We start from the raw sequence: 21054 nt of genomic DNA on the forward strand, positions 1-21054 counted from the left end.
TGGGGCAAAAATAATATCACAAATCTTTAGAAAAGGGGCTCTTTTTATTTAAGCAAAATATGTAATATCCATTTCGTTTTTGACATTTTGTCAGCTTCATCTGTGCATTTATCATCACCAAAAGCAAAACAAAAGAACAACAATGTCTATAAATAGGCCATCTCTTTATTGTTGTTGATTTTCACATATCAATCTCTGAAATTACATATTCAAAATGATCAAGGGAAGGGCTTTCATCCAAGTTCACACACCCAAGAGAGGGAGAGGAGGAGAGAGTTAATCTCTGGCTGGAGGAGGATCGTTTTAAAAAGGACCATTTAAGAACTGTACTCCAAAAAGGAAAAAGTAGGGCAAAATGCAAATACTGATAAGGTAACTGTTTTTTTGATGTCTAAAATCCTGGTGAAATCTCCAGCAGTCATTCACGAAAACCACACTGTCTTCAATTTATACCCTTTAATGTTTTAAACCTCAGCCTAAATCTAAGGTCAGACTTTAGGCCCAAATCAGCAGCTCAAGTTTAATCCAGCCATAGTGAACTTTGAAATGGAGAAAATCATGGAATAAAAAATAAACTGGATTGATCAGAGAGAACAGGCACATTTGGAATAATTGTAAAGGTTGTCTAACATTTTCTAACATTTGTCACTGTTTAAAACAGTGGTAATAGTTTCAGTTTCTCACAGAAAAACTTTTTTTCCTTGCTATTTTTTCCACTTTTCTTTTTTTTTTTTTTTTTTCATCTTTTTTTGGTCTCCAACATTCCCCACCACCCAAAAAGAGCTGGAGAGGAAAATAGGAGTGGTGTGAGTTTTCTCCCATGCACACAAGAGGAACTAGTCCTCGATACGGGACTGTGCAAGGCTGTGTCTGTGTACAAATGTCCTTAAATGTATGAGCAACACTGATGACTCCATAATCACATGACCTTTAGGAGTGTACAACATATAGTGTTTGTATGTGTGCACGGGGGTCATTAGAGATCTAGAATCAGTCATGCGCTGGTGTGTTCAGATGATTTCAAAGGTTTTCTTCAGTTCCATGATTAACTGCCAGTCTGATTTCTGCATCTCGTCTCTGAACCAGTTCTTCAGAGTGTCGATTGACTGACGGGTGATCTACAAGAGATAAAGGAAAAAAATGTGAATTAGATAATCAATACAAATCACATTTAAGGGGTCATCAGATTGAATACAGACATTTTAGTAATATTTGTATACTATTATAATTTTTTTTAATATTTTGAATTAACTTTCATTTATTCCGTTTTCATTTGAAAGTGCCCCTATTTTGCTATTTTAAAAGCTCCTAATTTTGTTATGGAGGTGGGTTTACATGCATCCAAGGTAGGGCTGCACAATAAACCACAATTAATATGAAATCGTGCTTAAACCGATTTGGCTTAGTGTGATTAAGAAAATTGCAAAGTCTGCGATTATTTTTTTTATGTGCAGCTTGTCATTGAAGCACGGAGCGTTATGAATCAGCATGTCGAATCAGCGATTTGAAGCGCCAAAGTCATGTGATTTCAGCAGTTTGGCGGTTTGACACGCGATCCGAATCATGATTCGATACGCTGATTCATTACGCTCCGAAGCTTCCTGAAGCAGTGCTTTGAAATTGGCCATCACTATATAAGTCGTTATTTTGTTTTTTTGGCACACCAAAAATATTCTCGTCGCTTTATAATATTAATATTGAACCACTGTACTCACATGAACTGATTTAAATATGTTTTTAGTACATTAATGGATCTTGAGAGAGGAAATGTCATTGCTGGCTATGCAGGCCTCACTGAGTCAACGGATTTCAACAAAAATATCTTAATTTGTGTTCCGAAGATGAACGAAGGTCTTACGGGTGTGGAGCGGCATGAGGGTGAGTAATAAATGACAGAATTTTCATTATTGGGTGAACTAACCCTTTAAGAATCATGGATGGATCATTATTACAGTGATTATTATGTTGCTAGCATGTTATATATTTGGAAACGGTTCTTTTAACCCTTAAAGATGGAGTGTGTAGCTTTTCATTTCTTAAACAACCATGTAGGAAGACACATCATGGCCATATTCCAGGATGACAATGTCAAGATTCACCAGGGTTAAAATTGTGAAAGAATGGTTCAGAGCGCATGAAGAATCATTTTCACACATGAATTGGCACCTCTGGGTCCAGACCTTAATTTCATTGAAAGTCTTTGGGATGTGCTGGAGGAGACTTTACAGAGTGCTCACCTCTTGCATTGTCAATACAAGATCTTGACCAAAAATTGATGCCCCTCTTGATGGAAATAACATCACAACATTTATTTCCATCAAGAGGTGCATCAGTTTTTGGTCAAGATCTTGTATTGACAATGCAAGAGGTGAACACTCTGTAAAGTCTACTCCAGCACATCCCAAAAACTTACACTGGGGTTAAGGTCAGTACCAATTCACGTGTGAATATGATTCTTCATTCTCCCTCCCAACAATTCTTTCACAATTTGAGTCTGAGGAATCTTGACATTGTCATTTTGGAATATGGCCATGATACATCTTAATGCATGGCTGTTTAAGAAATGAAAAGCTACACACTCCATCTTTAAGGGTTAAAAAGAACCGTTGGCAAACATATAACATGCTAGAAAAATAATAATCACTGTAATAATGATCCATCTACAGATTCTTAAGTATTTGCCTATTAAAATCCAAACAGCGACTTTAATATACTTTGCAGCATCACCTCTTTTCTCACAGTATCTAAACCGTTTGATCAAGGATTCAGTCTCTTTAAACCCCTCCTCTCCGAGAGCCTACTCTGCTCTGATTGGTCAGATGGACCAGTCTGTTGTGATTGGTCTACCGCTTACAGCGAGTGTTGAAAATGAAACACCCATTACCATATCTGAATTTCAGCTCTGGAGGCTTCCTCAGCATTCGATACACAGTGATACGAACAGTAACAGTGGCTTCATTGTTTGTGGGCAGCCAACGAAGACCATAGGCTGGCATAATGCAAATTTGTTACAAACATAGGTTTAAGAAGGAAGTAAAACTGGAATTACTGACTCGTTTTGGCAGTTCAGAATCATTTCTTTCTTTTGGGAGACAATAACTCAATTTATCGTGAACACACTACATGAAAGGTAATATCCGAAAAAGCATAATAGGAGCACGTTAATTTTAGTTCAGTAGTTTTGTCGTGTGCTTATTTTTTCTATTTAGCATTATTGTTATCAAAAATATCATCATGAGAGCTCCAGTGGCTTTATTTCAGGATGTAGGGAGAGAGCATACCTTGCTGACAATGATGTCTACAGCCTCAAAGTGTCGGCCGTACATTTTGGGTGATTCTCCAGGAATTGGCTCTATTTTCACACAAATCTCCTGTCCTTTCTTAGCGCTTTCTACAGACTTGTGATTTATTTCAATACCGGTCACAATGCCAATGTCTACAAACTGAGAAAAAGAGAAAAATTAATGCAATCAATAGCACTACAAATTTGATTTTACCAAAAAATAAACTGCTAAAATGTAGAAACCTGACAGAAGATGAAAGCAGTTTCTCTGCTTCTTTTATTATTAAGCATATAATGTGCACACTGTCTAAATTTCTCACCCCTTTGCTAGGCACACACAGTGGAGTGCCTGTTCTCAGAACTCCAGCATCCACCATGACGCCCATGACAATGGGATCTCTGGAGTTGAAAATGAACTGGGGCAATATACGCAGCTTACAGGGGAACACGGCCAGTTGTCTGAAAAAGAGAGAAACTTTCAAATATTCAGACTGCAAACATTCAATATTCGCAGGAAAAATCATCTATTTTTCAAAGTAACAACTGTAACCACACAGTCTTTAAGAATCTTGGCTTGTTTGTGTTGCGAAATGACACAATGACCCAAAATCTTTTGGCTAAGACGAGTTAAATGTTAAAACACACACTACTATGGGCCCGGTTAGATGTTTTTCTTGCTCAATAATGCTGCATTTATTTAATTGAGAATACAGTAAAAACAGTAATATTGTGAAAAATTTAAATAATGCATTTTAAAATGTAATTTCTGTGATTTTCAGCATCATTACTTCAGTCTTCAGTGTCACATTATCCTTCAGAAATCATTCTAATATGCTGTTTTGTTTCTTTTCATTATTAATGTTGCTGCATAATATTTTTGTGGAAACCGTGATTTTTTTTTTTTTCTCCAGAATTCCTCATTGAATAGAAAGTTCAAAAGAACAGCATTTATTTGAAATAGAAGTCTTTGGTTATAATGTATTTGCTGTCACTATTGATCATTAATGCAATCTCGCTGAATTAAAGTATTAATTTTTAGTATTAACTGTACTGTACTGTAGTGTAGTTTATATCAATGTTAAAATGAAAAATAAAGGTGATGATGAGGGCAGTAGTTAACGCACTTGAACTCATCCTGTTTCTGTTTCTTGTAGTCTTCTCTGTATTTGGTGAAGGCGTCAAACAGATGGTAGATGATCTCAGCGCTGAAAATGCGCACGCCGAGACTGTCAGCCATCTCCTGTGAATCTCGCTCTATTTTCACATCAAACGCCAGGATCACTGCATACCTGCAGGAAAAAAGAGAATGATTAGAATGATATAATCTCATAATAGGAGATAAATGATGTATTACTCAGAATACATACTGTGGATCATGCTCCAACATAGTGGAAGCTTTCATGACATCTTTCTTGTGGACAGGACCAATGTTGATGCCAGCATACTGAGGGACAGAGAGAATCAAAGTGGGGATGTAAACAACTGAAACACTACAGCTCAATTACACTGCAACAAGCTCAGTGGAGAAAACAAAAACAATTAGGGCTGTCACTAACAATAATTTTGCTAATATAGTAATCGTAAATGATTTATAAATGATAACAGTGCAACACTTCGCTATGAAACACAAACTGCATCAGACTTTATATGTGTTCCCAAATGCACGTTATTGGAAAACCAAACAAACAGCACTTCCAGAGACGGCGTTTGTGTAGAGCAGCATTTACTGTGAACCGAGCAGCTCTGAGAAACATGTATCCTGCACGCATGTAAATAAAGCATCGCGAAACCCACAGTGCATGTAATTATTTAACTGAATTTCAAAATTTGTGATTTCACAACAGCACTATGCTATATTATGATTTTTAAATGGTTTAAATATATCGCACAGCCTTATAAAGTGGTCTAATAATGCGGTTCATGGATTCTTGTCCTTGGAATGTGCCATTTCCGGCATTTTTCCGGTTAATCGACACGGGTAAAATGTAATTGAGGTACTCAATCAAGTACTCAAATTTAATCAAGAAATCGTGACAGCACTAAAAACAATACTTTAAGATGGCAGCATGCTGACTTTAATAAATATATTTGCATTTAATACTTTATATATAATATACTGCACTTATACACATATGTAATATTACAGTCTTATTAAAACTTGACTACTTTGACCAATATTTGTGCACTATGTGTTGCTCATTAGAGTAAGATGTTACCGTCAAACTCAACTGGAATCAATAGTAAATCTGAAATCTTTCGTGTGCTGCCAATTTAGGGTGCACTAAATCACTCACTCTGCCATGAAAGAAAGGATGTGGCCTAACACCCGTTTCACACTGCAAGCTTGAGCGGCGCGTGAGCGGTGCCTAAACAGCGCATGAGCGGTGCTAGTGAAGCGTGTGAGCGGTGCCTGAGCAGTGCTAGTGAAGCATGTGAGCAGCTCATGAGCGTAACTACATTGTGACTGCAGCTGCAGACACACACACGCGCGAGTATTCACACTGGAAGCATTTGTACAGCATTACAGCAGCAGCTCCAAGCTACATATAAAGTGAGCATTTCTTTACAAAGACAACTGTAAATTTGTTTTTATAAGTTGGTCATTTATAAACTTGATAGTCTTGAAAGTTAGTTTCATGTACAACATTCTCATGTAACGTAAACAACAAAAAAAGCCTTGTGTCATATTGCTGCACATGAATGAGGTAAGCTTTGTGTTTACATCATCTGCTGCATGCACATGTTTACAAGACAGCAAACTCGGCGAAGAAGCAAACTCGAGTTTGATTTGGGTATTGCTGCCTATATACCTGTCTGTGTAATAACTAAAAGAATGTTTATATATCATATTTTCTGGCTAGTTTACTTTAGTTTTTTATAATACACCATACTTTCACCCAAACTGAATAATTAAAAACAAGTTAAATGGGTAAATCTTCTATAAATATTTTTGATTCTTAATTTTCTTTTCTGACATACTCCAATTCTTGTTAAAACACACTAGACATTCTTATTTTGTGCATTTTGAGCACTTTTTGTGTGAAACCTTATTTATTTTGTCCATTAAAAGTGTACTTTCACTTTAATTGAGCGTCAGCGGCGCAGCAAAAATAGACTCGGCGCCAAATCTGCTCACGTGACGCTCCTACGCTGCTCCTGCTCCTGGTGTGAATGCAGTCATTGGTTAACATGTACACACACAAAAAAAATGCACTGCTCATGCACTGCTCACGGTTGCGGTGTGAAACCGGTGTTAGAAGGCAACTGCTTATGTAGGCAGCTTGTTTGGTTTTGAAAGCACTTAGATGACAACATCCATTGCAAAACCATAAATCCAAGTTAAGTTCTTCAATAACCGATTTGTAGAAAGGGTTTTATGAAAGTGTGTGAGGTGTTTGAAGACTTACAGGCACTTTGGATGTACGCAAGAACTCCAGTAGAGCCTCCAGAGAGCCGAGCGTGGAGGCCTGCACATACACACCCTTCTCCTCCAGCTTTATGGCATTCAGAGTCTGTTTCAGCTCCCGGATCAACTCGTCCTAAAAACAGCAAACATCAGAATGCAGGAAAGCTCACCAATGTAGCAATTAGATTAACAGTTATTGCTGACTTGATTAATGCAGGGGTGAGAAATGAGAGGAAAGAAAGAAAAGTACAGTGTGTTCTTAAAGAGATAGAGAGAGGGACACAACTGATTGGTTTGTAAAGGAATATGGTTACCCTCAGCACTGGAATTTCATCCTCTTTATGAGCGACGAGGAGGGGCAGACCTGCCAGCGTCTTCTCCAGATCTTTCCCCAGGATCTTCACTCCCTGAGCCGTGGACACTTCTTTATGCTTCTCATACTGATTCTGTACACAGAGAGAAGAAAAATATAGAATGTGATCAAGTGAGACAAGCTCTTTCGCAACATAACAGATATGGCGAATTAAATATAATTGTGCATGAGACCTTCACTCTGAGCTCTTTCAGGGGTGGAGGGAGGAGCAACCCTCTGATCTGAGTGACGATTGGTCCATCCACACCAGGGACGATAATGGTCTCGCCCTCCCGCAGACAACCATTGATCAGAATCACGTCTATCGTTGTACCCATGCCAGGCAGAGCTTTTACCTGAGATATAAGAGATGAACCGCAGAGGTTATATTATAGCTGGGTTCCATGAGAAAATGTTTTACAAACTATTGTGAACATTTGGTCAGAAATGAACTTTTCCATTAAGAGGCAATATTTGCTCCTTGATTTCCAGGAGTGTTTTTACCCTTATAAAGGGCAATTTTTTTAGGTAATTACATTATTAAATGTATCTGTGTCGACTTGAAATCAAAATACTATAGACGGTTACCAATAAAATGATCAAATCAAAATCAACAAAAACCATCTTTACACTGCAAAGGTGGAACAGAAGCTGCATCTGACATAGCATTTTAAAGCCCAGATATATTTCAAGAAAAATCAAAGAACGAACTGGTCATTTTGAACAAAATCAGGCCAAAACAATGTTTGTTTGGAGTTAATTTCAGGAGTTTAAAACAGCTTGCCAAAGCAAACCTTCTGGGAAAAAAAAAAAAAAAGTCTGCTCAGGCTCACTCCTTCAAACTACCATTGGTCTGTGGTGATTATGGCGATTACAATATTATGACAAAAATCATTATTGTCGATTAATGCTCTTGATATTGTAATAATGACTAACGTAAATTAATAAAATATATATATATATATATATAAGTTGTGTGTTTGGGCACATCATATTCTGGCTACACAGACAAAACAAGGTAAAAACCATTTCCGCATTAAAAAAATAAAGACTTCACATTTATTATTTCAGTAGCATGAAAAACAAAATGGTTATTCAAACAACTGGGAATAAATTATATACAGAGAGCAAAGACACAGAAACGTGTGTGATTGGCTATAATGCTCAATGCTGCAAAAAACTTGTAAAAGGAAAGCTGTTGCAATGTAAGCAAATATAAATGTAATGTCAACTCATTGAATCTTCTCCTTTGACCTCTTACCTCCATGACCTGTGCCCGAAGTTCGTCACAGTGAGCCAGTCGGCGGGCCAGCATTGTTTGAGTGAGTTCAACCAGCAGGGCAATGAGATTCCCCATCCCATCCCCCGAGTGGGCCGAGGTGGGAACCAGGGACACAAATGTACGAGGGTCTTTGTTCTCATAAAACAGGGCGGCATTAAGACCCTGAAGATTGAAGGACACACAACACTTAAGTTAAGCTCACTTCTTATGTGTTAGAGTCAACAAAAACAGCATTTAGAAACAAAATGAAAAAGAAAAGTCCAATAAGTGACAACAGACCTGCTGTGCGAACTCTACAATGATAGATTTAGCCCTCTCATCGAACTCATCCTTGGTGTTCTTCTTCTGTTTCTTCAGTGTGGCCACTACATCTGTGTCTGGACTCTTTTTCCAGTCATACAGACGGTCGATCTGAGAAAGAAGCATTAGCATTCATATACTTGTAATCATCAGTATCAGTATTCAGTAGTCACTATCTTGTACCTTGTTAAGTGCTACAATGAAGGGGCATTTCTTCTCCTTCAGCAAGTTGATGGACTCGAGCGTCTGTGGCTCTAAACCGTGCATGATATCCACCACCAGGATGGCGATGTCACACAGAGAACTACCCCTGTTCCTAAGATTACTGAAGGGTGGAGGAGAGTGCAATTAAACATACAAATATTATAAAAATAGAGTTCAAAAAGTCATGGTTTAGTGGTTGACTGGTATGGATTTTTTACAGTATCTACACATTATACAAATTTAATGACAGCAAGGTATTAATGATTAATGATTATTAATGATTTTAATATCTATATATCTATATCTATATCTATATATATATATATATCTATCTATATATATATATATATATCTATATATATATATCTATATATATATCTATATATATCTATATATATATATATATATATATATTTTTTTTTTTTTTTTTTTTTTTTTAATATATATACACACACACAACCATTCAAAAGTTTGGTATTGGTAAGTTTTTTTTTTTAAGTCTCTTATATTCACCAAGGTTGCATTTATTAATCTGAAAAAAACAAACAAACAAACAAAAAAAACAGCAAAACTCATGGGCCCGGTTTCACAGACAGGGCTTACCCTAAACCAGGATTAGGCCTTAGTTCAATTAGGATATTTAAGTAGCTTTTATAAATGTACACCGGGAAAAAAACTGGTGTGCATCTTGAGACAAAATAATGGCACGGACTTATTTTAAGATATGTCATTGCGAGTTGCTTTCAGATAAAACAGCTCAAACATGCATTTTAGTCTAAGACTAGCTTAAGCCTTGTCTGTGAAACCAGGGGATGATGTAACAACTGTGATCTTTTGACTTGACTACCCTTCTTGTATTTTATATATTTAAATGGATACCGCACTGTTGTTTCACTTTTTGGACCTCATGTTTGTTGAAGTGTATGCCTTACCAGAAAACTTAAAAAAATCCAGTAAAACAATATATTACAATGTTAAAATAACCAATTTCAATTTGAATATATTTTAAAATGTCATTTTATTCCTGTGAATTTTCAGCATCATTACGCCAGTCTTCAGTATCACATGATCCTTCAGAAATCATTCTAATATGCTGATTTGAAGCTCAAGAAACATGTATTAGGATTATCAATGTTGAAAACAGTTGTGCTGCTTAACATTTTTGTGGAAACCATGATTTTTATTTTTCAGCATTCTTTGAAGAATAGAACATTCAAAACAAATGGCATTTATTTGAAATAGAAACATCTTTACCCTCAACTTTATCAATTTAATGCATCCTTGATGAATAAAAGTATTCACTTTTAATTAAAAAAGAACAAACATTTTGAATATTTTATTATATTAAATATCAATATAATATGGCACACACACAAAAAAAAAAATAGTATAGTGTGTACCTGAAAGACTCGTGTCCAGGTGTGTCAATAATGAGCATGCCGGGGATCTTCACATTCTCCCTCTCAAACTGATATAAACATACAAACATTAGGGTTCATACACATTTTTACCAATAAATTTCCATGACTTTTGAGGCAATATTCATGACCTAATGTTCCATGAAAGTCTATATGTACACACACACACGTAAAATAGAAATAAAAATCTATGTTCAAATTTATCATAGCATATCTGAACTAAAATGAATGATTATTAATGCTACTGTTTGCTTGCTATTTGTTTTAATAATAAGTACAAGCTGCAAAAAAAACATCTCTCAGACAGCAAACAAATACACTGGCCTGATTAGGCAAGTGACAATTCCATCAACTTTCCTGAAACGAGAGGCTCACAGACTGGAGCAGGTCAGTGCAAAGACACAGTCCCTCAAGATCATGGTGTCAAAAGACTTTCTCTCTCGTTTCAGGACAGTAGACAGAATTGTCACTTGCCAAAATCGGGCCAGTGTACTCGCGCACTTTCTGAGAGATGTTTTTTTTCTGTGCTGTCAGCAAAAGCGCGCACACATAAAGCCGTGCAGACTACAGATGTGATGTGCTGATCTGAAGCCATTTGCACGTCATAATAAACTACAGAGGGGAGAAAAGGAGGCAGAGAGAGAAAACACGGGACTGCTGAATCACTCACGCTGTTTTCAAATTACTGAATTGATCTGATATTCTGCGTGGATTCATTTACCCATCTAACCTACATGCTATAGTGAATACATCTTTGTGGGAATTTCCCACATTACAAGCACGAAACCTGCAGGAATGAGTAAAACTATGCTCAATATCTGCAATCCAGTGCCGAAATTCAGGTTAAACATTATATTATACAGATATTTGTGAAACAAATTTCCATGCCTTTTCCAAAACTTTATTTATTTTTCCAGGTTTTTCATGACTGTACAGACCCTGAAACACGTCTTAAGGAAAAAAAAACGCATGGGAAAACAGAAGAGAATGTATGTTACAGAAAGATACTCACATTTTTCACCATCTTGGTTTGTTCTAATATGGTTTCCAGGGGCACATTTGTGGCTCCGATCTGCTGTGTGATACCACCAGCTTCACCATCTTGAACATGTGTGTGTCTTAGCTGATAGACAGAGAAGAAAACAATATTAAACGCACAAAAACCACACAGGTGCTGAAGTCCACGTCAATCAATTTGAAACACACCTTATCCAGGATTTTGGTCTTCCCTGTGTCCACATGACCCAGTACACAAACCACAGGAGATCGGAGCTTGTCCAAATTAATGTTCTTCAGGTTTTCCTGCCTTCGTTTCTGCACACAAAGGAAAACATGATTGATTCCACTCTAGACTAAAATGTGTGTAAATCTGTACACCTTTTGTAGTATCTGTACCTCTATGCGCCTCTTGGCCTTGTCGTAAAGTCTCTCCTCTTTGCTTCGGTCGTCATCTGAATCGCTCTCGCTGCTCGACTCTGAGCTCGGCTCTTTTCCTGCTTTGTTTGTGGTCGCCTTGTTGCTGCTGTTTTTGATGTCCTCCTCACTCTCCTCCTCTCCTTCACCCTCTTCCTCTTCTTCCTCCTCTTCATCATCTTCCTCTTCGTCATCCTCCTCTTCCTCACTGCCGTCCTCCTGGTCTTCAGCAGGTTTTTGTGTAACTGTAGTGGTTTCCTTCACCTCGATGTGAACCTTCTTCATGTCTGAGTACAAGAATGTCAAATTAATTAGCGCCTGTGGCAAACTACCACCAAATGACTTAATGAATTTAAAAGATGCATCTGTGAAAAAGGTTGCTTTAACCCCACCTTTCTCCTCATCGCTGGCCATGGCCTCCCAGTCATCCAGATCAGCAGCCTCCGCCTTTGGCTCCTTAACTGTAACAATTAAAATTACCATTTTAAAAAGCCATCATACTTCCTTATAGCCATAAATCATGAACTCACAACTTTACTGTATAGCATGCAATGTCATAGAATTTGGCACATTTTGGATTAATAAGTCAAAAATAGGGCTGTAAAATAAATCAAATTCTAATCACGAATCTAGAAAAATTTATACAAAAAATACGGAATTTAGGGGGGGGGGGGGAAACATAATTTAGGGGAAAAAATAAACAGATTTCATAGGGCCCTAAATTTGAGAAATCAAAGTCAAGTTTTTTATTTTCATTTTAAATCGGCATAAATCTAGCAGAGCAGGCTGTGATTGGTCGTTACCTGGCTCCGCTTCAGGCTTGTCTACTTCCATCTCTGTTGTGATTGGCTGAGGTGTCTCTGATGTAGCTGATGCCACTTCTGAAGTTTCTAATATAAGCAAAAAAAAAATAATTGTTAGGTTATTTTAACCATCTTTGATTACAGCAGGGAGCAAGTCAGGGTCAATCGAGATCTAACCTTCAGGAGTTTGTGCTGTTGGCTTCTTTCTTCTCTTGTCAGAGTAAACAGGCTTCTTCTTTGGCATTGCATCTTTGGATGGCACTTCAACACCTGAAAGGAAGCCAACAACACTATCAGGTAAAAAAAAAAAAAAAAAACTATCATCATAACTTCATCATAAGCACTATCAGTCATCTTCTCACCCTGAGCCTGCAGTGCTCGCAGTGTGGCTTCTGCTCTGGCTCGAGCCTCTTTCTGGGCCTTGGTAAGGAGTTTTCCCTCCTTCTTTAGTCTTTCTTTTCTCTCCTTATCCTTTTGCTTCTTCTTCTCCTTCCTCTCGGCCTCTAGACGCTCCTGTGGATAAAGGTTTCAGAGATGAAGGAACCATAACCGTTTGATACCATGATCTTGAGTGACTATGTCTTTGCACTGACCTGCTCCAGTCTCTGAGCCTCCAGCTCCTCCAACCGTCTCTGTCTCTCCTCCTCTTCTCTTTTGGCTCGTTCCTCCTCTTCCTTCATTTTCTGCAGGGCCTCCTGCATGGCTTTCACCGTCGCTTTGCTAGGACCCTTTTTCTTGTCTTTCTCCTCGCCTTTCTTCTTCTTCTTGTCCTTTTTCTTCTTGTCACCCTCATCCTCCTCTGTAGAAAAGTAGAGGAGAGAGGAAAATTAGCTTGAGAAGAAAGAAGCAGTGATCATGTAGGCTTGAAATAACCCTGACAAGCATCTCGGATATAAACCAGTGTGGCTCAGACATTACAATCATGATGCCTTTCATCTTTTTATTTTTCTATCAAGTTTCCTATAGAGTAGGGCTGCACGATTAATCGAAATTAAACCACACGCGATTTAGCAAAGGCTGCGATTTTTTAATGCGCAGCTTCTCAGTGAAGCACAGCTCTGTGATCAGTAGTAAATGCTCCATCTGAAAGCCAGAGGGCGCTCTCGTGCAGAAACTCCAAATATGCCCCACAGAAGTACAATGTAACACACGTCATTCCAGGAAATCCCTATGGACATCATACTATCAGTGTAGCTGAATAAACAGAAGATGGAAACATGACTAATAAACACACGACTACGACAATATATGTTTTATCCGAGTTCTTCAACCCTATTCTTTGATTGGAGAGAGATTCTCTGGGATTGATGAGAACTCTCCCGGCCGTGATTGTATGATTAAAAGCTTTGAAGGACAACAACTGGAGTGTCTGGTTATTACTGCGCAGCAAGTTAGGGAGCACTAGGTTCAAAAGGGTCAAGACGTTGACCGACTCATATGATATGATATGATATATATATATGTATTATTATTATTATTATTATTATATTATAATATATACATATACACATAGAAACACTCCTAAGTGGACTATGGAAAATCTGACCTTCTCCCTGGACATCAGCTTCATCCTGCTCCACTGAAGCTGCAGTCTCTAATTTCGTGCTCTCTGTTGAAGGTGTGGTAACAGGTTTCCCTCCATCTTTCTTCAAGGCCTCTTCTTCTTTCTCTCTCTTAGCCCTCAGCTTGGCCCTCTCCTCCTCTTTCTTCTTCTTGTCCCTCTCTTTTTTCTCTGCTTTCTTCTGCGCAGCGGTCTTCATCTTGAAGGACGAGTCTTCTCTTTCGTCTTCCTCACTCTCTGGTTTGGCTTTACCTTTCTTCTTCTTGCGTGCACTTTGAGAATCATCATCTGATTCGTCATTGTTGCCCGCTCCTCCACCCTTCTTCGCACCACCATCTTCATCGTCCTCCTCCGAGTCAGATGCGCCCTTTCGCCCGCCTTTCTTTTTAGCGTTGGGTTTCTGCCGTGACTGCGAGCCCTCGTCCTCAGAGTCTGAAGCAGGACCAGCAGGAGTGGAAGCCGCCACCGTTTTTGTGTCTTTTGTCCTGTGCTCGTTCTCCATGTTGTTCTGACCCTGATCTTCATCACCTTCCTCATCCTCCAGATTCACCTTCTTATTCTTCTTGGCCTTCTTCTTGTCTGCTTTTGTCAGAGTAGGCTCAGGTTCAGCGTCATCTACTGAATCGGATTTCTAAGATGGAAACACACGGAGGAATTGCTGTCAATGGCATGTGACTCAACTTATAGCATCTACACTATTAGAAGGGGGAGGAAAAAAGAGAAAACGTGTGTTGAACATGCGCTTATCAGTTTGTGTTACTAAAGAATACCTTTGCTGTTTCTTTTTCTGGTTTTCCTGCTTGGTTTTCTAATGACAGGGTCTCCAGTTCTTTTAGGATGTCATCCTCACTGCAAGAAAAAGAGGTAATCAGTAATTCCCAAACATTTACACTACTGAATTTTTTAATGTAAATTAATACTTTTATTCACATATTAAATTTATCAGCGACAGTAAAGACATTTATAATGTTACAAATGATTTCCATTTCAAATTAATGCTGTTCTTTTCGATCCATCAAAAAATCCCGAAAAAAGATGCAGCACAACCGTTTTCGACTGTGATAATAAGAAATGTTTCTTGCGCGTCAAATCAGCATATCAGAAGGATTTCTGAAGGATCATGTGACGCTAAAGACAGGAGTAATGATGCTGAAAATTCAGCTTTGACGTCACAGGAATAAATTACATTTTAAAATATATTCAAATAGAAAACAGTTATTTTACATTGTAACATTTCACTATACTACAGTTTTACTACATCTTTGATCAAATAAATGCAGTTTTGGTGAGCAGAAGAGAATCTTTTAACAATATTAAATAAATCTTGACCCTAAGGATGCACGATATATCGAAATTATCAAAATATCAAAATATCCATATCGCAACAGGTAGCGTTATCTTAATAGGCTAATTCAAAAAGTTGCGAAAAATCAAATTTTTATGTCGCCACATTTAGCACAGAATAGACTGGCCATGCGACTGTTTTTATGTGTGACTTGCCTCATGTTAAAAAGAGTTAGTAAGCACAATACGCTGTGGAAAACAACTCATTGCTGTACTCATGCTGTCTGACATACACCCGAAGTGCGCACAGAAAGCAGTCTCTCAGACATCGTGCGATACCAAATTCAGTACTCTTTCAGGGCAAATACACAGAGTTACTTCATCAAACTGCCAAAGTCACGGCCCCCAGTGGTGAACACTTATGACGTAACGAGCCATCGGATTTTATTAAAAATATCTTAATTTGTGTTCTGAAGATGAATGAAGGTGGAACAACATGAGGGTGAGTAATGACAGAATTTTCATTTTTGGGTGAACTGACCCTTTAAAACTCGTTTCCTCTGAAATTACCCAGAACGATTTGTCCCAGGAATGTTTTCCCCCCCAGACCTGTTGCTGTCTGCATTTCCATCGCAGTCTAAAGCACCGTGAAGAACACTAAGGTGATGTAGGACTGTGCGCAACTTTCCAGTTCCCGCTGGATTTCGTCCTTCGCATGTAAGCTTAATAAAGCTTGAACCTCGTCGGTGGTCATATTTTTTTAAGTCCATTGTTGAATCTAATAGCAAACAACTCTTAAAGGTGCAGTATGTAGGATTTCTGTCCGCTAGAGGTCGCTAGAGGCCTATTCAAAACAAAAGGCGTAGCTTGATGACGGCAAGTTTGAGCGCGGAATCTTGGGACATGTGGTCTCCACCTCAATGGCCGGTGCAAAAGAATAGGGATAAGACTCAGTAAGAAATCATGTTTATGGATGTGATTATTAATGTTATTGTAGTATGAAGCACAGCAGGACCGAGTGTTGTGGAAGCTGAACGAGGCCGCTGGAGCGATTGTGCAACACACGCCTCACGAGCAGCAGAACTTTTATTATGCCAGTCACCGGCGCTGCTTCCGCTTTTCTGGTCGTGAGTATGAAGTAACGCAGCTCTGTTTATCATGTTACATACATTTGAGAATGTTGAAAATGATGTTATAACATTACTCTGTGCGTTCGCTCGGCGGCTGCTGTGAGACTCTTGTTTGAGACACTGCAGTAAGATTTTAGAACATCATATTAAATGCTGGATAGCTTGTGTTGATAAATGGCATGCAATTCATTTTAAAACGTATTGTATGATGGAGAAAATGCTGTATTACTGTTACTAAAAATAAAGCTGTATCTGATTATGCTATGTTAGCAACTTCACAAAATAGTGTTTTTCTCTGAGGCATGGTAAAGCATGGTACTCGCAAAAAATCAAGAAAATTAGATTTAAACAATAAGACTTGTGTTGAGCTATATAACAACAATTAGTTTTGTCAATAAATATATCAAAACAGTTGTTCCCTTGCCTATTAAAATGTGTAATATATTAAAGCGTCTTTGGTGTTTCCATGGTTTCTACAAAATAAAACCGGAAACTGAGGGTAACGCAGGTATGCCTTGGTTAAAATTGCAATTTTCTCATGATTTACAAATAGTTGGAAACATTTGGGATATTGTAAGTACTCAAGTGAACAAAATATATAACACTGGCCCAGTGGTTTTCGGATATTTTACTGCAAAAATCTTACATATTGCACCTTTAATACAGGCACTGCAAAAGACGTTTAAAAATGACATAAAATGCTGCGTGGAGTCAACCAATCAGTATATGTTCAGTCCCACCCCTAAAAGTTCCTTATCTTTGAAAAAGTACAGCAGGGACTTTTTGAGGGGAGATTTTTTACCCGGAACTTTATTTATACCCTGGTTCCTGTGGTCAAAACACTCAAAGTACCACCCCAAAGTCCTTAGTTCCTGGGGAAATTTCCTGTGGTAAAAACTGGGCTTTAGATCTAATGTAGGCCTACCTGAAAAACTTAAAGCAGTTTTTATTTAATTTGTATCTTTGTCTTATTGTATTTGTCCTATTGTTTGTAATTTGCCTCTTTGTTCACATTTTTAATAAACAAATTAAAATAACAAAAATAACAAATCGTCCACCCCTAGTTTCAGGTGTTTTTGTTTACCTGGATGTTCTTGATGTTAAGTTTTTAGGTTGATATAACTATCTATTACTACATTGAGCAAAGAGTTGTTGGTATTTAAACAGTTTTTTTTTTTTTTTTACATTGATGTTAAAATGACATTGTCAGATTTGTGACAAATTTTGATGTAATGCTAAAACACTGCTGTTCACTTTCCAAAGTTGCAGTGATGCTTTCTTTTCCCAGAAAGAATGTGAAACATTTATATCGATTATATCATTTTCAGTTTATAAATATTTCTAAATGTAATTTAAATTGATTTTACACACTTAAAGCATTATTGTATCGAATATTGCATTATTTAACAAGGTATCGCATTTGTCTACAATATCGTGCAGCCCTACATGACCCTAAACTATTTGAGCAGTATGTTACCTGTATAGCAAAGGAAAATCTCTTCAGGCTTGTCAACTGTGTCAGCGTTGGAGGAAAGAGACAAAGACTTACTCATATTCTTTCTTTGCTTTCTTTTTCTTGCTCTTTGATTTGTTCTGCTCCTTGCTTGCTCCCGCTCCTTCAATCTCTGCCGCAAGCGCGTCGATGTCAACCCCGTCGTCTTTGGCACTATGAAATTCAGAAAAAGATGGTGAAGTATACATTAAATTTGACTAAGGAACTTTGAAGAAATTTTTCATGTATTTTTAACTTGCCAGTCTTCTAAATGGTAGTGTATTTCTAAAAGTTGAAAAAAAAAAAAAAAAAAACTTAGACACAAACACATTTAAAATCTATCTATAACTTTCTCCACACATGGTTCCCCCCTAATGTCAGTAAGTTTCCTGTTTGAACAAGAAATAGCCTATGTCTCTACAAGAAAAATGAAATGGTCAAGTGCATTTTCAGGGTCTTTAAAAGGTGTATATTTAAGATAAAATATTTTGCATTTAAATAAACGTAGAAATGTTTTGAGAAAGAAAATGGAAAGGTACATAGAACTCAAATATTTGATGAAATTGGGTTTACACACATGTACGATGCAATAAAACAATTAACATCTGAGTCAATGCAGACCACCAGAAATGATTAACTAGCAACTGACCAGGAAAAATTCGCATCTGTCACCAGAGATTTGGAGAGAAAAAACAAAACAAGACGTCCTATTGTGACTTTACATCACACTTTCAATAAAAAGACTACCATTATAAACCAGTGGTGTAAGACAATACATTTCTGACAAAGTCATCAATCAGCATTACAACAGCATATTACACCCCAAAAACCACTCTAGATAACCAATGAAAGCACATATCTATATTTCCAACAAGATTAACAAAACCTGAGCATATTAAATGCCTAAACACAAGCACCTTACCTATCAAGTCAAACTCAGCAATGAGGAAGAAGTGAACTTGTGCTGCTTATATAGTGGACTCTAAAGCTCTCCTTGCATGCTTGTTGCATCAGAAAGGGAAAAGCACCATTTACTGGCCTGTCATCACAGGACCGAGCCCTCTCACGTATATAAACCTGCTGCCCTCAGCAAACACAAAGCAGGTGATGAAAGACCAGCTAATACAAAGATGGACAAATGACTTAAATTCATGGAGGAAAGATGAGGGATGTTTAATAAATGCAAAAAATGTGTATTAGCAGACCACAGTCATTTGACACAATGCAAAGCCTTTTCAAAAGTCAGTAATAGTTAAGTAACAGGTAATCTTGTTTTGATGCAACTGAAAGTCAATAATTCATGGCTGGATCTCATGACATCTTCTGAGAATACTGGAGCAGGGAATGACATAGCAAGCAGGTTAACACACTCATTATGGCGCTAATCAACTTAACCACCTCCAGCAAGGCCAGAAGAGCAAGAATCTGCTCAGCATCAGACCCAGCTAAATTTAGCCATTCAAGGGACTATATAAAATGGAAGGAAAACAGGTCAAACCAGGTGAAACTACTGACCCACACTGGCCAGTATTAAAGCAAAACCTAAAATCTAAATAATAATTTTAACCTAATGAACTTAAAATAAACCACAGCTTACAGAAGAAAATAAGTTTTATAAACTAAAACATTAGTCGGACATAAAAACAGACAATTAAGCATTTCCTAGCTTCAGATTTTGACCAATGAATTTCCAATAATAGATAAGGATTTTCTAATTTCGTATGTATGTATGTATGTATATATATATATATATTCAGACCAATTGGCTGTAGATCATTTAATGCACTTAAAAACTCCAAAACAAATGCTTTGCCAAATTCACTGTGGCATACAAGCACTTTTTTTTACTATGACCAAAAACAATACGTCTATGAAATATTCATTTTTGAAGCTTGCATGACATTTAAAATGATAAATAAAATGTATACACTATTAAATTGATATATACGTTCATGCAAGAGAAACAGAACTGTCATATTTATTTATGTATTTTCCATGTTTTCCATGATTGTGAGAACCATGAAGTATATCACTCTTAACTTATGGCATCAATGAAGTAAACCCTCAATATTGTCTAAATTTGACAGATGCAATCCATTTTCAAAATCACATCCCTTGATCTCAGTGGGAGAGTTGGCCCAGCCCAATTTAGCTGATGACAGGCTGTCACAGTCCTGGGAGCATTTTACCATTTACACAGCTTGAGATTTATAACTGTTACAGTTGCCGAATTCTGACCCCTGGAGTCCCAGGTAGGTTTTGGATTAGGCAACCATCAAGCGAGGGGGGTAATAATTTATCAGGGAGTTAAAATAAGGCAGAACACCGTTTCTACATGAACAAAGATCGATGGAATCCCATAGAAGAGAGTTTTACTAAAGACAATGCGGAACCGCTGGGCAGCACAATAGAAACGGATGATGTTGCACTGCCAGGCGAGAAATCAGATACTGCGTGTAATTCAGAGGCCACTGCCCTTAAATACTAGTGTCTTCTGTGCTCGGACAGTGTCTGATATGACAGCAGATGTGAAGTGCATCTAATCGAAGACTCACAGCTGGTGGACCTCGACTCAAGGGGGATGGCAAAACCTGCTCGTGTCTCATTTTAAAGCCACAAACGCGACAAATAAGCAATGCTTGAAATAAATTACCCAATCAGCCTCGTGTCTAGACCTGTATTAGTAAATGTCAGTGGTCTCCTGATGATATTCCTTTAGTTAATTAAGCGGTAAGTATGGTAATGATCAAGACAGGCCTAGTTAAAGCGGCACATGAACTCATGTACATCAGAAGCTAGCCAGGTGGCTAACAGTGTCTCCTTAAACATTACCCTGTCAAGATTACAAACAGCACGGTAGTTTACAGTAGTCCGTGTTGCGCACTCGCCCACGTCCTAACTTACCCGTCATCTCCCTTATTTTTCTGTTTCTTCCCCATTATGTGTGAATGGCTGTAACCTCCTCGTTGCGGTGCAATGTAGTCAGTGTTAGCGCTTCAAGTTGGTCGTGCTCGCATTGCGCATGCGCACTTGACAATGAGTTATCGAGCACGGCGGCCTCAGCGCAGACCTATAAAGCATCTGGATAGTCCATTCGACTACATATATATAAAAAGGATGTATGCG

General features: G+C 37.8%; 1 protein-coding gene across 1 annotated transcript; it reads right to left on the reverse strand.

Annotated features, from left to right (window-relative positions):
* Nucleotides 1–145: 145 nt before the first annotated feature.
* Nucleotides 146–20976, reverse strand: eif5b (eukaryotic translation initiation factor 5B). Its single transcript, XM_051893418.1, has 24 exons — nt 20833–20976; nt 17986–18102; nt 14793–14871; nt 14008–14653; nt 13055–13260; nt 12824–12974; nt 12639–12731; nt 12462–12548; nt 12051–12119; nt 11641–11945; nt 11452–11559; nt 11258–11368; nt 10228–10295; nt 8807–8948; nt 8603–8734; nt 8303–8485; nt 7236–7397; nt 7004–7135; nt 6691–6822; nt 4651–4727; nt 4408–4572; nt 3604–3742; nt 3282–3443; nt 146–1118 (listed from the first exon to the last, which is right to left on the reverse strand). Exons 1-24 carry the CDS (start codon nt 20865–20867, stop codon nt 1011–1013), a joined length of 3609 nt encoding a protein of 1202 aa, XP_051749378.1. The 5' UTR covers nt 20868–20976; the 3' UTR covers nt 146–1010.
* Between the last annotated feature and the right edge of the window lie 78 nt (nt 20977–21054).

Source organism: Ctenopharyngodon idella, chromosome 1 (genome assembly GCF_019924925.1).
Source record: "Ctenopharyngodon idella isolate HZGC_01 chromosome 1, HZGC01, whole genome shotgun sequence".
Lineage (NCBI taxonomy): Eukaryota > Metazoa > Chordata > Actinopteri > Cypriniformes > Xenocyprididae > Ctenopharyngodon > Ctenopharyngodon idella.

Coding starts and splice junctions, on each gene's coding strand:
- eif5b (XM_051893418.1), bottom strand. CDS start 20,867: ATGGGGAAGAAACAGAAAAATAAGGGAGATGACGG. Junction 13,261..14,007: donor AGCTGATGTCCAGGGAGAAG/GTCAGATTTTCC, acceptor ACTTTTCTACAG/AGGAGGATGAGGGTGACAAG. Junction 1,119..3,281: donor TAGACATCATTGTCAGCAAG/GTATGCTCTCTC, acceptor TATCTCTTGTAG/ATCACCCGTCAGTCAATCGA.